At 37.6% G+C, this 14055-nt stretch overlaps 1 protein-coding gene across 1 annotated transcript in view; it reads right to left on the reverse strand.

Annotated features, from left to right (window-relative positions):
- ATP8B4 (ATPase phospholipid transporting 8B4 (putative)) overlaps positions 1-14055 on the reverse strand; it is a 281261-nt gene that overhangs the window by 111734 nt on the left and 155472 nt on the right. The window contains exons 10-11 of the mRNA XM_062206643.1: positions 11440-11528; positions 7578-7774 (exon numbers count right to left, since the gene is read on the reverse strand). Of these exons, the coding sequence (XP_062062627.1) occupies positions 7578-7774; positions 11440-11528 (286 nt within the window). The remainder of the gene's footprint in view (positions 1-7577; positions 7775-11439; positions 11529-14055) is intronic.

Here is a 14055-nt window from a genome sequence, read left to right on the forward strand (position 1 = left end):
CTTCAAATTTTATTGCCCAGTTTTATTTTCTCCTTGGAATTATCTGATTGTATCTTTCTGATTTATTTCCCCTTCTGACATTAGTGCATTTCTTATTGATTGCAAAAATTATATAGATAATAAGAGTATTAACTGTCAAAAATAATGTAAATATCTTATTCAATTTACCCTTTGTCTTCTAATTTGTTTACAACTTTAATTTTGTTTCCAGTTTTCTGAAAAGACAAAATTTTCTCTTTTTAATCAATCAAATTCATAAGTAGTTTATAGCTTATTTGGGAAAATTTGCTTATATGCATCTTTCCTATGCTTAGGTTACACATGCAGATATCTATATTTTCTTCCAACTCATCGATTTCATTGGAAATTTTTGAAGTATGACAAACAATAAAGAGCTAATTTAAATTTTTCCAGACAATAAGTTTTCTCATCACCATCTGATGAAACAATGAGTCCCTTCCTCATTAAGTTGGGTTGGTTCCTATGATGCACATAAATTATTTTACTCATCAGAATCTAATTACTTACTCATTAAGAATTTCAATTTCATTAATTGGTATACAATTAAGTAGTCTTGTATTCATAACTGTGGCTTTATAAAGCCTTAACAATACCCGGGAAGAAACAGTTGCACCTTTATTCTCTTTCCTTTCAGAAATTCTTAGCTGTTATCACTCATTTATTCTTTCTGTTAGAATCCATGTATTTATCTTATGGGAGGGGGAAGCCATTGTAATCCATAAGCTGTACTTTGGAAATTTATATTCATTAAATAAAAGGTTTAATAAAAAAAGATTAACATAAAAAAAAGAATCCATGTATTTATCAAAATAAAATTTTAAGATATGTTTTCTTATCAAATTTATTTCAGATTGTGATTAGATCTATATTAAACTCTGAATTATTTGAAAAGAAATGAAATTATGTATCACAAACAAAACACAAAGAGAAGAATAAAGATTATCCATAAAGAGTTTTTGTTTTGCTTTGGTTTTTCACTTAGCTCTACACCATAGCTTAGGAGATTTGCTCCCAAACATTATACCTTTTTATTGAAGATATAAGTTTTTAAACTGGTGTTGGTCTAAAGGAAAGTTTTAAATTTTTTAAAAATATGGCTCACATAATCAGATATAACTGAATTACCTCAATAATTATTGAGTTTCATGGATTGTTCTTTTGGATTTGCTAGATTTACAATCACATCATCTGTGTGCTTTCTTTCTGATAGTCTCATTACAATTTTGGTTTCATGCCTAACTTAGTTCATTGATATTTCAGCTTCATATCTATACATTAATAAAAACATTCAAAACAGTATAAAATAGGAGAAGTAATGATAATAGCAGGAATTGGTAATGTATTTATGTTATTAGAAATTAAGTCTTGATTTCTTCATCTGTAAGCTAAGAAAATTGAACTAGATGACACCTAAGTCCTTCCTGGGTATTAAATTCTATGCTTTGGGGCCTGCATTGTGGCGTAGCGGGTAAAGCCACACCTGCAGTGTCGTCATCCCATATGGATGCCGGTTCAAGCCCCGGCTGCTCCACTTCTGATCCAGCTCTCTGCTATGGCCTAGAAAAGCAGTAGAAGATAGCCCAAGTCCTTGGCCCCTGCACCAGTGTGGGAGACCCAAAAGAAGCTCCTGGCTCCTGGCTTCGGATCAGCACAGCTCCGGCTGTTACGGCCAATTGGAGAGTGAACCAGTGGTTGGAAGATCTTTCTCTCTCTCTCTCTCTCTCTCAATGCCTCTCCTCTCTGTGTGTAACTCTGACTTTCATGTAAATAAAGAAATCTTTAAAAAAAATTCTTGCTCCAAGTTCTAAAAACTTAGCCCTCTGCCGCCAAAAGTGGGATGGTGCCAGGTCACTTTCTAACTATGTGAAAGTTAACACTTTTTTCTTCCAACCTAAAATCACCTTATGACTATGTAGATTCATATGAAATAAAGTCATATGAGGCATGTAATTTCTATATTTCCATACGAACACACACACACAAACACACACTTCTTTCTAAGCCCCTTGCTAGCTATTCTAATTCAACTTTGTTTCCCTTATTCCTTTCACTCAAAAAGTGGTTCTTGCCTTTCATAATAAATTATTATTGAACAAATTAATTCCAGCTTCCAGTTCCTAATCTCACTAACAAGGATGTTAAGATAAGTGACTAACCTAAGACACACAAATGATTAGCCAAGACTGGAATCTAGGCGTTTGGTCAAGCCAAGCAAGACCTGGCTTTAAGAATGGCACTATGTGGGTGCCTACAATAGTCCTCCCCTATTCAAGGTTTAACTTTCTGTGACTCCAGTTCGCCAGATAAATTATCGGTTCAAAAATTTAAACAGAAAATTCCAAAAATAAGCAATTGATACATATCAAATTGCATGCTATTTTGATTAACATGATGAAATCTCATGCTGTCCTACTCTGTCTCACTTAGGACATGAATTGTCACTTTGTCCAGTGCATCCACACTGTACTCTTATGCTACCTGCCTATTAGCCACTCAGTTGTCAGCTCTACTGTTGAGGTATCACAGAGATTATGTTCAAGTAACTCTTCTGTAGAAGTGTAATGATAGGTCAATGCCTATGTCTCATCACATAGGCATTGTATTATTTCACACCAACACAAGAGAGGTGAGTACACTATAATTACTTACTTTAAGAAACACGTATTCACCCAAATTTTATTACAATATACCATAATTCTTCTATTGTTAATCTCTGTGCCTAAATTATGTTAAACTTTATTATAGGTATAGATGTTCGTATAAGAAAATCCATGACATATATAGGGTTTAGTACTATCTGCAGTTTCAGGCATCCATTGTTGGTCTTGGAATGCATACACAGGGATGAGTGGGATCTAGTGTATACAAATCACCTGAATCTTTTGTTTATCTGAATGTCTAGTAACTCCCTACAAACTCAAACCAAATTAATGGGAAAGAATTTTATTCTTCCATGTTGCAGTAGAAGCCAATGGAAGTATTCCAAATTCATTCAAATTCCTAGAGCTTAAAATAGAGAAAGTAGATATCTTTTTGTTTGGAAAAAGAGGAATTAGGAAAGTCACAGTGGAACATTCAGGCCTTTCTTTTATAATACCAGAGAAAAGGAGACAAATGTTCAGCGTTAGCATAATCAGGCCATTAGTGTTTTCTGCCTGAACACTCAGAGAGCAGTGCTTATGAGTCCACCTACTCTATGGCAAAACAAGCAACATGGAAATGAGTTCTTACTGCTTAGGAGACAACCCTCAAGAGCTAATTCTTTGGGAGAATAATTGCTGCATTTTCTAACATGATGAATTTTTCAAATGTAACTGAGTGTCTCATAATACAACAGATAAACAAACTGACAGCATAGGAATATCTTACCAAAATAAATTTCCTTCGCTCACCTGGAATTGTTAACCATTCAAAGCAAATTCTGAACTTTTATCCCCAAATGACATATGGCATTAATTTGCTCCTTGTTCCTATTCAAAAGCCTAATGGAAGCTTTTGTGGAGGCCTTCCTCCTTCCAAACAGAAAGACCTGGGGGATGTTTCTTCCTAAGTCTCAGTCTTAAGAAAGGGAAACCTGAAATTCCTTGGAATGCCTCTTCCCTGGGGTGATCAGAATCCACGTTCTTACTTGGTAAGAGAAAAGCTTGAGTTTAATTTCCCCCAAGACTCTGCCTTACCAACACAGTGCAGAACTTCAGTCTCCTTTCTTTTTCCTCTTGACTTCTTCACTAAATAATAAATCATACACAGCTTAGGGACAGAGGAGAAGCTGTGCCAACTATCAAAAGACTTGGGTTTGGATCTGTATTTGGCCCCTAATTAGCTCCATAATCCTGAACAAATCATCTCCTTATTTGTGACAGAACTTCAGCCATAACTACTTCATCAGATTGTTGGGAAATATCAATGAGATCAAATATGTGGACGTCCTTTATATAAAATGCTAACAAATGGATAAAGAGATTTTTCAAGGCATTGCACTTTATACTACTTTGCAGAACATCAGTGAGTAATTTTGAAAACTATAAGAAGCAATGCATGAGAGAAGTTTTAAAACAATATGTATATTAACAATAACATATACATAGCTATCTAAACATAAGGTGGCATTATCTGGAGCTGAAAGAAATTCAGTGATCAATTATTTTAATCCTCTGATTGCACAGAGCAGCACGTATTTGACAGGCACACTAAGGCATAGAGAAGCCAAGTACTTTCTCCAAGGTCACACAGCTATTATTGGCAGTGCCAAGGCTAGAAACTGGGTTTGGACTATTACAAATGGGTTTTCTGTCCACATTAGAAGAAAAAGGAATGCTAACCTGGGAATCTAGCCTTAGTTTCTAAAAAATAAATCAATCTTTCAAATCATTAAATGAAAAATACCAATGCACTTCAAAGAAAGAATGTATACAGAATATACTTTCTTCCTGAAAACATATGAAACTTTACATGTGCAGATGGGAAGCCACTATGCACATTTATTATTTGCTTAGGACATAAAAGGAAAGCTATAAAAGCTGACCATAGCTCTTCTGGCAAAGTACAGGATTTACTACAGACTTAATAATTGGATACAAGCATAAGAGGTCCTCAGAATCAAAGATGAGCCAGTAGGATACGGTTTAAATAGAGCCCACTCTGACCACAACTCCAGAGAGCCCAAAGCAATTTGTGGTGTTGTGGCCACATGCCACTACTTCAAGTCAATTTCCCACAACTTGACATTTCAGTTTCCTGACTGCAATCCAAAACAAGGGTGGATTTTGTGCATTAAACCTCCCTTGCTTCATCATCGCTAGGTTTTTGGAAAGAAAGAAAAAGAGGCTAGTAAAAATTAGTAGGGATTTAGAGTTGGTGATTTTGTGTATTGTTAAAGTACTGATGATGAGAGTGTCAAACAACCAAGCTCCATCTTGGCTCCAGTGTCCTTAGGGCTGTCTGACTTAGTCTTAGTAGGATTAGTATCAAGAATGTTTCGGGTACAGATTCTAGTGCCAACTACTAAGCCTTATCAAACATAAACACACACACCACACATACACGTACATACACGTGTGCTCATTTAGAAAGAGGTGTGTTTGTGTGTGTGTGCGTGTGTGTGTAAAGAGAGAGAAAGCATTTTAGCTCTAGCTTATGGGACCAAATCTAGAAAAGACAGATCAAGTTGTAGTGGGAATTCTGAGTCATACTTTTTCTCTAACAATAGATAAGTTCCACCTGCTTTATTTCAACTCCTTTGTAAACTCATTTGTCATTACTAATAATAGTAAAAATTAATATTCATTAAGCTTTTACAATGTGTCAGGCAGTCTTCTAAGAGCTTCACAAGCACTGATGCACTCCTCATACAAACCTATGAAGGAAAACTATTATTTTCTCCATTTTTGGAATAAGGAAACTAAGGCACTGGAAGGTTAAGTAACTTGCCAGAGTTATGAATCTAGTAAGTGGGAGAACAGGACCTGCACCCAGGTATCTGGAGGCAGACTAGTGTTAGAGAGACACCATCTGTATAAATCTCCCCAGATGTTCCTCCTTTTCTTACCCCAAATTAACCCAATTCTTTTTTTTTTTTTTTTTTTTTTTTTTTTTTTATATTAAACTTTTATTTAATGAATATAAATTTCCAAAGTATAGCTTATGGGTTACAATGGCTTCCCCCCTCGCACAACTTCCCTCCCGCCCGCAACCCTCCCCCCTCCCGCTCCCTCTCCCCCTCCATTCGTGTAAAGATTCATTTTCAATTCTCCCTACATACAGAAGATCAGTTTAGTATACATTAGGTAAAGACTTCAACATTTTGCCCACATAGCAACACCAAGTGAAAAAACTACCATTGGATTACTAATTATAGCATTAAATAGCAATGTACAGCACATTAAAGACAGAGATCCTACATAATTTTTTTCAAATTAATTAATTTTCTATGCCATTTCCATTTTAACACCAGGTTGTTTTTTTTTTTTTCTTTTTTTTTTTTTCGTTTCCAATTCTCTTTATATACAGAAGATCACTTCAGTCTATAATTAGCAAAGACCTCATCAGTCTGCGCCCACACAGAAACGCAAAGTATAAAAATATTGTTTCAGTACCAGTCATAGCATCCCTTGGCTTTAGACGACACATTAGGGACAGATCCCACATGGGGTGTAAGTACACAGTGACTCCTGTTGCTGACTTAACAATTTGACACTCCTGTTCATGGCGTCAGTAATCTCCCTAGGCTCTAGTCATGAGTTGCCAGGGCTATGGAAGCCTTTAGAGTTCGCTGACTTTGATCTTATTCCGATAGGGTCATAGTCATAGTGGAGGCTCTCTCCTCCCTTCGGAGAAGGGCACCTCCTTCTTTGATGGCCCCGTTCTTTCCACTGGGATCTCACTCACAGAGATCTTTCATTCAGGTCTTTTTTTTTTTTTTCCCATGATATCTTGGCTTTCCATGCCTGCTATACTCTCATGGGCTCTTCGGCCAGATCTGAATGCCTTGAGGGCTGATTCTGAGGCCAGAGTGTTGTTTAGGACATCTTCCATTCTATGAGTCTGCTGTGTATCCCACTTCCCATGTTGGATCTTTCTCTCCCTTTTTGATTCTATCAGTTAGTATTAGCAGATACTTGTCTTGTTTGTGTGATCTCCTTGACTCTTAGAGCTATCAATTGTGAGCTGAAATTGATCACTTGGACCAGTGCGATGGCATTGGTACATGCCATCTTGATGGGATTGTGCTGGAATCCCCTGGCACTTTTCTAACTCCACCATTTGCGGCCAGTCCGATTGAGCATGTTCCAAATTGTTCATCTCCTCCCTCTCTTTTTCCACTCTTAGATTTAACAGGGATCTTTTTTCAGTTAAATTTAAACACCTAAGAATAATTGTGTGCCAATTACTGAGTTCAACCAATAGTACTAGAACAACAACAATAACAACAAATACTAAAAAGGATAAAATACTGCACTGTACATCTAAAGTCAGGACAGGAGCTGATCAGTTCATTGTTGCTTATTGTGTCCATTTCATTTAACAGGTTTCCCCTTTGGCGCTCAGTTGTCACCGATCAGGGAAAACAAATGATATTTTTCTCTTTGGGACTGCCTTAATTCACTCAGCATGATGTTTTCCAGATTGCTCCATCTTGTTGCAAATGACTGGGTTTCGTTGTTTCTTACTGCTGCATAGTATTCTATGGAGTACATGTCCCATAATTTCTTTATCCAATCTACTGTTGATGGGCATTTGGGAAATTAACCCAATTCTAATTGATCAGGTTGCATGCCATTATATTGTAGGCCAATGTGTATTCCAAAGAAAAACATTCCTAAGAAACCCAATTGAATCAAGAAGAAAATTAAATGCACTTATTGTGATTTGCAAATGTAAAAGTTAAACAGATTAAAAAACTTAATTGCCTCATTTGTAACAGATGTAGCAGATCATAAGCAGTTAGAGCAAGGCATTTATCTCACTGTTGTAATTTCAAAACAAATGAACATGATGGTCTGAAACAAAGGCTTTTGATGAAATGGCTTCATTAGAGTAATAAACTTTCATCTTACCTCACATACAGTGAAATGGGCACAACTGTATTGAGAATGATAATGTATGACCAAAATGTTAAGAATCCCGAGAACACAGAGTTCTTCTCTCCTTCATTCCAAAAGAGGAAAGTTCTGAATTGGCCCCCAACTTGATTCTCCCAGATTGAATTTCCTATTGCAAGAATAATTCCCAAGCATACCAGAAACCCAAAAATCTGAAATAAAAATGGAAATCTGGTTAAGGTTAACTTTAGCCTAAAACTAGTCATATCAACATGATCTAATTACACTTCTAAATTCAAGAAATTGTCATTTGAAGACCAAGTTATGTAAACCCCTTTTTTCTTACCATTAGGGCTATAAGTAAAATTTCACATTTTCATGTCAGGAACTCAGCTTAAATACTTTACATTTTCTCCTTTAATTCTCCCATTGACTCCCTGAGATAGGAATAATCATTATGTTTACAGATTAAAACAAACAAAACATAGAAAGACTACATACAACTTTTCCATAGTCACATAGATAGCAATTTCATATCTTCAATTTGTAATAAGTAAATGTATTTAAGTGGTTTAAGAAGACCATATTCCAGAGCTGGCACTGTGGCAGTAGTAAGTTATGTGGTGCCTGCATCCCATACTGATCCTGGTTCGTGACTTGGCTGCTCCTCTCCCAATCCAGCTCTCTGCTTATGGCCTGGGAAAGCAGTGGAAGATGGTTCAAGTGCTTGGGCCCCTGCACCCACGTGGGAGACTCAGAAGAATGTCCTGGCTCCTGGCTCCTGGCTTCCAATCGGTCCAGCTAGAAGCCATTGTGACCATTTCGAGAATGAACCAGTGGATGGAAGACTTTTCTGTCTCTCCCTCTCTGTAACTCTGCCTCTCAAATAAAAAAATAAAAAGACCATATTTCATGATTGTCCCTGGACAGCCCCAGTCTACTTGTATTGTCCAGGTATATTACAAGTAATAGTCCCTGTACCTTCAAAAGTGCCCAGTCTGGATGATAAATTGTATGATCACTCAAGGCATAAAAGCCAAAGGGAGAAACTATTGTCTTAGACTGGTCAAGTCTCTTGGCTATTGATCTGACTGCACATTCTTAACAAGAAATGTAAGAATTAAAATACTTCGGGCAGGTGCCGTGGCTCACTAGGCTAATCCTCGGCACCCCAGGTTCTAGTCCCGGTCGGGGTGCCAGATTCTGTCCCAGTTGCTCCTCTTCCAGTCCAGTTCTCTGCTGTGGCCCGGAAAGGCAGTGGAGGATGGCCCAAGTGCTTGGGTCCTGCACCCGCATGGGAGACCAAAGGGAAGCACCTGGCTCCTGGCTTTGGATCAGCGCAGCACACCAGCTGCAGCAGCCACTTGTGGGGTGAACCAAGGAAAAAGGAAGACCTTTCTCTCTCTCTCTCTCTCTCTCTCTCTCACTCTCACTCTCACTCTCACTCTCTAACTCTGCCTGTCAAAAATAAAAAGAATTAAAATACTTCATGACATACTTTGAGATTAGAAAAAATAGGAAGCAACCTGAAAATCGTTAGCAGACTCGTATTGTTAAAATGCGTACAACAGACATTTGGGGAGCGTGGCAATCGGATAGACAACAGGCTCAGTCTGTTGTGATTCCAAAATCTCAGCCTTGGACAGAAAGGACACAAATTCAGTGAACTTGGTGTGGTCTGACTTGAACGCGCAGTTAGGGTGACTATGTTCTGTTCTGTGTCACGTATGTTAGGAGAACTGAGACTAAAGAAATGACAAACGTGTAAGGAGATGGAAATGTTAATTACTCTCATTTGATCGGAATACATTTTACACACGCACCCAATAAATATGTTCAATTATATGTCAATTAAAATTTTTAAAGACTTTTCTTTAAAAAAAATCAACAAAAAGAAACAAATACAGAAGTCTCATGACAATTCACTGCAGAGGGAGGAGTGGGGCTGGAGAACAGAAAGGCATTTCTCCTGTTTCCTTTTTCCTTCAAGAAAGAATAATCACAAATTCTAGGGCTGATTTTTTTTCTCTGTTCTTTCGTGGGCAGGATTCTTTTGTCTCATAAATAAAATAGGGACACAAGAAGACAACAATCGAGAAAGCCTGATTTAAAGTATATTAGGAAACCACATTAGAGGAAAGCAGAACTGCGAATTCCCAACATCCTACCAAGTTGGTGGCTGTATCACAACACCCTCTTTCCTTTCAATGGCTGATACTACAAATTAATTTAACTGAATTACTTTAAAGCATTAAGATATGTGATGTTGGGCAGTAATTAAAGAAGGATTTGGCTTCTAACCTCCCCCAAAGTATCATCTTATTATCTATTCTAAAGTCTGGGACAGTCCCTGCTTCAGAACTAGTAATTTTACTCCACAGTGGAGAGATATACAATCCCCATGCAAGCCTTGGAAGTAGGATTGGAGCCATTTTAAAGTGGGAATTCTGGGAGAGCGCATACTCCTTCTGGGCATGTCCACTTGACCCCAGGTACTCTGTCCCAAGGAAATAGGTGTAGCTACAGGAAAGCCCAGATCTGAGGGTGACAAAGTAAAAGACATATTGGCCAATATGCTGTGCCCAGCCAATGTTAACTTCCTTATTTCCTTATTCAGCATCCAGCTATTACATATCAATGAAGAAAATATATATTGAGCCCAAATTCTTTATGATACCATGTAAGTCTGTGATAGAGTGCATGGGGGAACGTGATTAAAGTCACTGTCCCCATATTTCAAAAGTACTGTCTTCTAACTTCCATAAAGAGACAAAGCAATATTACAAAGTCATATAATAATCAGATCAACAGCATGTAATAGCACACAAATAACTCACAAAAATGTGGAATGGGTAAGGCATTTGATTAAGGCACCTAGTGCCTGGGTTTGAGTCCTGGCTCCACTCTCCATCTAGCTTTCTATTAATATATATGCTGGGAAGCAGCACATGATGGCTCAAATACTTGGATGTCTGAAACCCTGGGATTGAGTTCCCAGCTACTGGCTTTAAATTGCCCCAGCCTTGGCTGTTGTGGGCATTTGGAAAGTGAACTAGCAGATGGGAGATTCATATTCTCTCTTTCTTTCTTTTCTTTCTTTTCTCTCTCTTTCTTTCTCTCTCTCTCTCTCTCTCTCTCTCTCTCTCTCTCTCTCTCTCTCTCTCTCTCTCATATAAGTCCATCAATGTATACATGAATACATAATAAATATATTTTTAAATGATGGGATGTGAGAAACACCTAACTGCTTTTGGTGAATAGGTGCTAGAGAAAATCACTTAAATTCATACAAAGAGACAACCACAGAGTAAGAGCTCAGATACCTCTGTGACCTGGGCCTCAGAGGATTAATAAGCAGAACCAACCACATAATTTGCAGGGCCCAGTGAAAAGTGAAAAAGGAAGACTCCAGGTTCAAAGTTTATTAAGAATGTCTAGATAATATCAGATCAACAAACCAAGCAGGAGGCCCTGTAAAGTATGGGGCCCTACAGCTGCATGGGACAGACAACCATGAAGCCAGCCATATTCATCAGCTATGTAGAGAGGACTTGAGCAGAGTTAAGACAAAAAAACACCAAACTGCCTGAAAATTATGCTTCATTTTTTTCATAAACAAATTCCTGGATTATGGAGAATTTGCAGTACTGTCAAGGCCTCCAGAAGTACCAAGCTACCTCACATAATAAAGCTACCACTGGCTGTGCATTCATCAAAATCTTGAAAATACAGTGCAGGGCAACTGAGTCGCAAATGCAAAATCCCCCAAAACCAACCCCACAAGTAGACTGCACAGTCCGAAAATAATTCCCAGAAAAATATAAGAAATATATCAAGATAATAACTGGTATTACCTAATTTTGTTATCATAACTTACCCAGAGTACTAGAATATTCATGAATCTATCAATGCTTGTTCTTTTAAACTTTGTCTTACCACTGTTTTGCATTAGTTTAGTGTCAGGACCTGTGAAACAAAAATAAGAACTTTGAAACAATTGGATTATATATCATTATAAATAGTAAATCACACCCATTTCAAGTCCTCTGAAAGGAGAAAATATACATTTCAAAATAATTTTAATTCTATTAAGAGTAAGGGCCATTAAATTGTATTTGACTCTCAACTAGGGGTTTAACGACAATCCTAGAAGCTACAAGAGAACTGCATTTCTCAGGATAGGATACATCCACAAGAATTTATAGCTGAAAAGTTTAAGAAATGCTACTCTTCAAAATTTTGTGCATAAATTTTCTTGTGGTTTGAAGCTGTTAGACACAACTAAGTCAATGAAAGTAATTATTTGGAAATATTGAAAAGGATACAGTAACATAATTTAGAACACTAAGGTTAAAAATGGAAAGACAAGGGGCTGGCGCAGTGGGTTAACACCGTGGCCTGAAGCGTCATATGGGCACTGGTTCTGGTCCTGACTGCTCCACTTCCAATCCAGCTCTCTGCTATGGCCTGGGAAAGCAGTAGAAGATGGCCCAAGTCCTTGCACCCCTGCACCCACGTGGGAGACCTGGAAGAAGCTCCTGGCTCCTGACTTCGGATAGGCACAGTTCCGGCCCTTTTAGCCAATTGGGGAGTGAACCATCGAATAGAAGACCTCCCTCCCTCCCTCCTCCCTCTGTCTCAACTCTCTGTGTAACTCTAACTTTCAAATAAATAAAGCTTTTTTAAAAAAAATGGAATGACAAGAAATGAGATTCTAGATCTGCTTCCCAAAAATGCTTGAGGTACCTTCAATGGAGGAAATAGAATAACTCCAGAAAATGTATCAGCAAGAAATTTAAAACTTTAGTGTGCATTATGTTCTATCTATATAATGTGTACTTTTTCTACAGGGAAAAATGGTCTTAAATCTTATGTTACATTGACTTCAGATAAATACATTATCTCATGGTATATTTACTAAATGCCTTGTTCAAGGAATTATAATATTATTAGCTTTTTAGAGGTAGGTTATTAGATGACTACCAATGCAAAATATGTTGCCAAGGCAATTCCTTCTGGTCAAAGAAAATGTTAAATGGAAGCAATTCTATTCTCCACATTGTTTTCCCATGGTTATCAAGTCCTGCAGCCATTTAATTTAGAAGGAAAGAGGAAATGAAAGAAAAGAAAGGAATCACGCATGAAATTATATAGCATTTTAGGGCCAGCGCCATGGCTCAATAGGCTAATCCTCTGCCTGCGGCACCGGCACACCGGGTTCTAGTCCTGGTTGGGGCGCCAGATTCTATCCCGGTGGCCCCTCTTCCAGGCCAGCTCTCTGCTATGGTCCAGGAGTGCAGTGGAGGATGGCCTAAGTGCTTGGGCCCTGCACCTGCCTGGGAGACCAGGAGAAGCACCTGGCTCCTGGCTTCAGATCAGCACGATGCACCGGCCTCAGCGGCCATTGGAGGGTGAACCAACGGCAAAAAGGAAGACCTTTCTCTCTCTCTCTCTCACTGTCCACTCTGCCTGTCAAAAAAAAAAAAGAAATTATATAGCATTTTAGAAGTCAGGGAAGAGCAGACACCTTTTTAAAAGACTTCTCTTACTAACAGGGACCAAAATACAGTTAAGGGGAATAAGTTCTAGAGTTCTACAGCACAGTGAGATGATTATAGTTTATACAAACTTATATATTTTATAGAGAACTAGAAGAGAGGAGTTTGAGAGTTTCCAAGACAAAGAAATGACAAATGTTTTAAGGAGGTAAAAATGTTAATTACTCTGATTTGATTGTCACATATTGTATACATGTATTGAATTATCAGTCTGTATTCCATAAATATGTTCCATTATTATGTGTCATTTAAAAATTTTTAAGAGTTTTCTTTACTTAAAAAACAAATAGAAGCAAACCTTAAGGTCTCCCAACAATCCATTGTCTTTAGTTGGAGACTGTACCCCAGTGTCCCATTTCCAGCCCCTGCTGTGTATACGAGACCACCCACACTTTCTCAGAATTGTTTATTGAAATCATATGGACATTGAGGGTGAGAAGTATCTTTTGTAGTAGAAATCACAGAGGCCAAATACAGTTTATGATTGCTAAAAACTGAAATATTGACAGACTAGTTTGGTGCTCAAAATTCATATTTCTTAGGCACACAATCACACACACAGATTAATAATGAACTTTTTTGGATTGATAAGCACTTACTTTAATATATCCATAGATATTTACATATGCATCTCTTCTTTCTTCATAGTCAAAAATTTTGGAAGAATTTTTCTATACTCAACAGTTCTTATTTCCTCATCTCCCTGTCATTATTCAACCTGAACCAAAACATATCAGATGTCATCAATACCCCCATGGCTTCTTGACTTTCCAGGAGCCTTGGATAGTGTTGACTTTTCCATCTTTTTGAAACATACTCTATCCTTAGCTTCTGTGTTATCACATTCTCATGCTTTCCTTCTTAACTTTCCTATCTTGATTCTTTTGTTGTTGAATTTCTTGACCTCTTTATAGATTCTGGATATTAACTCCTTA

The sequence above is a fragment of the Lepus europaeus genome, chromosome 11, assembly GCF_033115175.1.
Source record: "Lepus europaeus isolate LE1 chromosome 11, mLepTim1.pri, whole genome shotgun sequence".
NCBI lineage: Eukaryota > Metazoa > Chordata > Mammalia > Lagomorpha > Leporidae > Lepus > Lepus europaeus.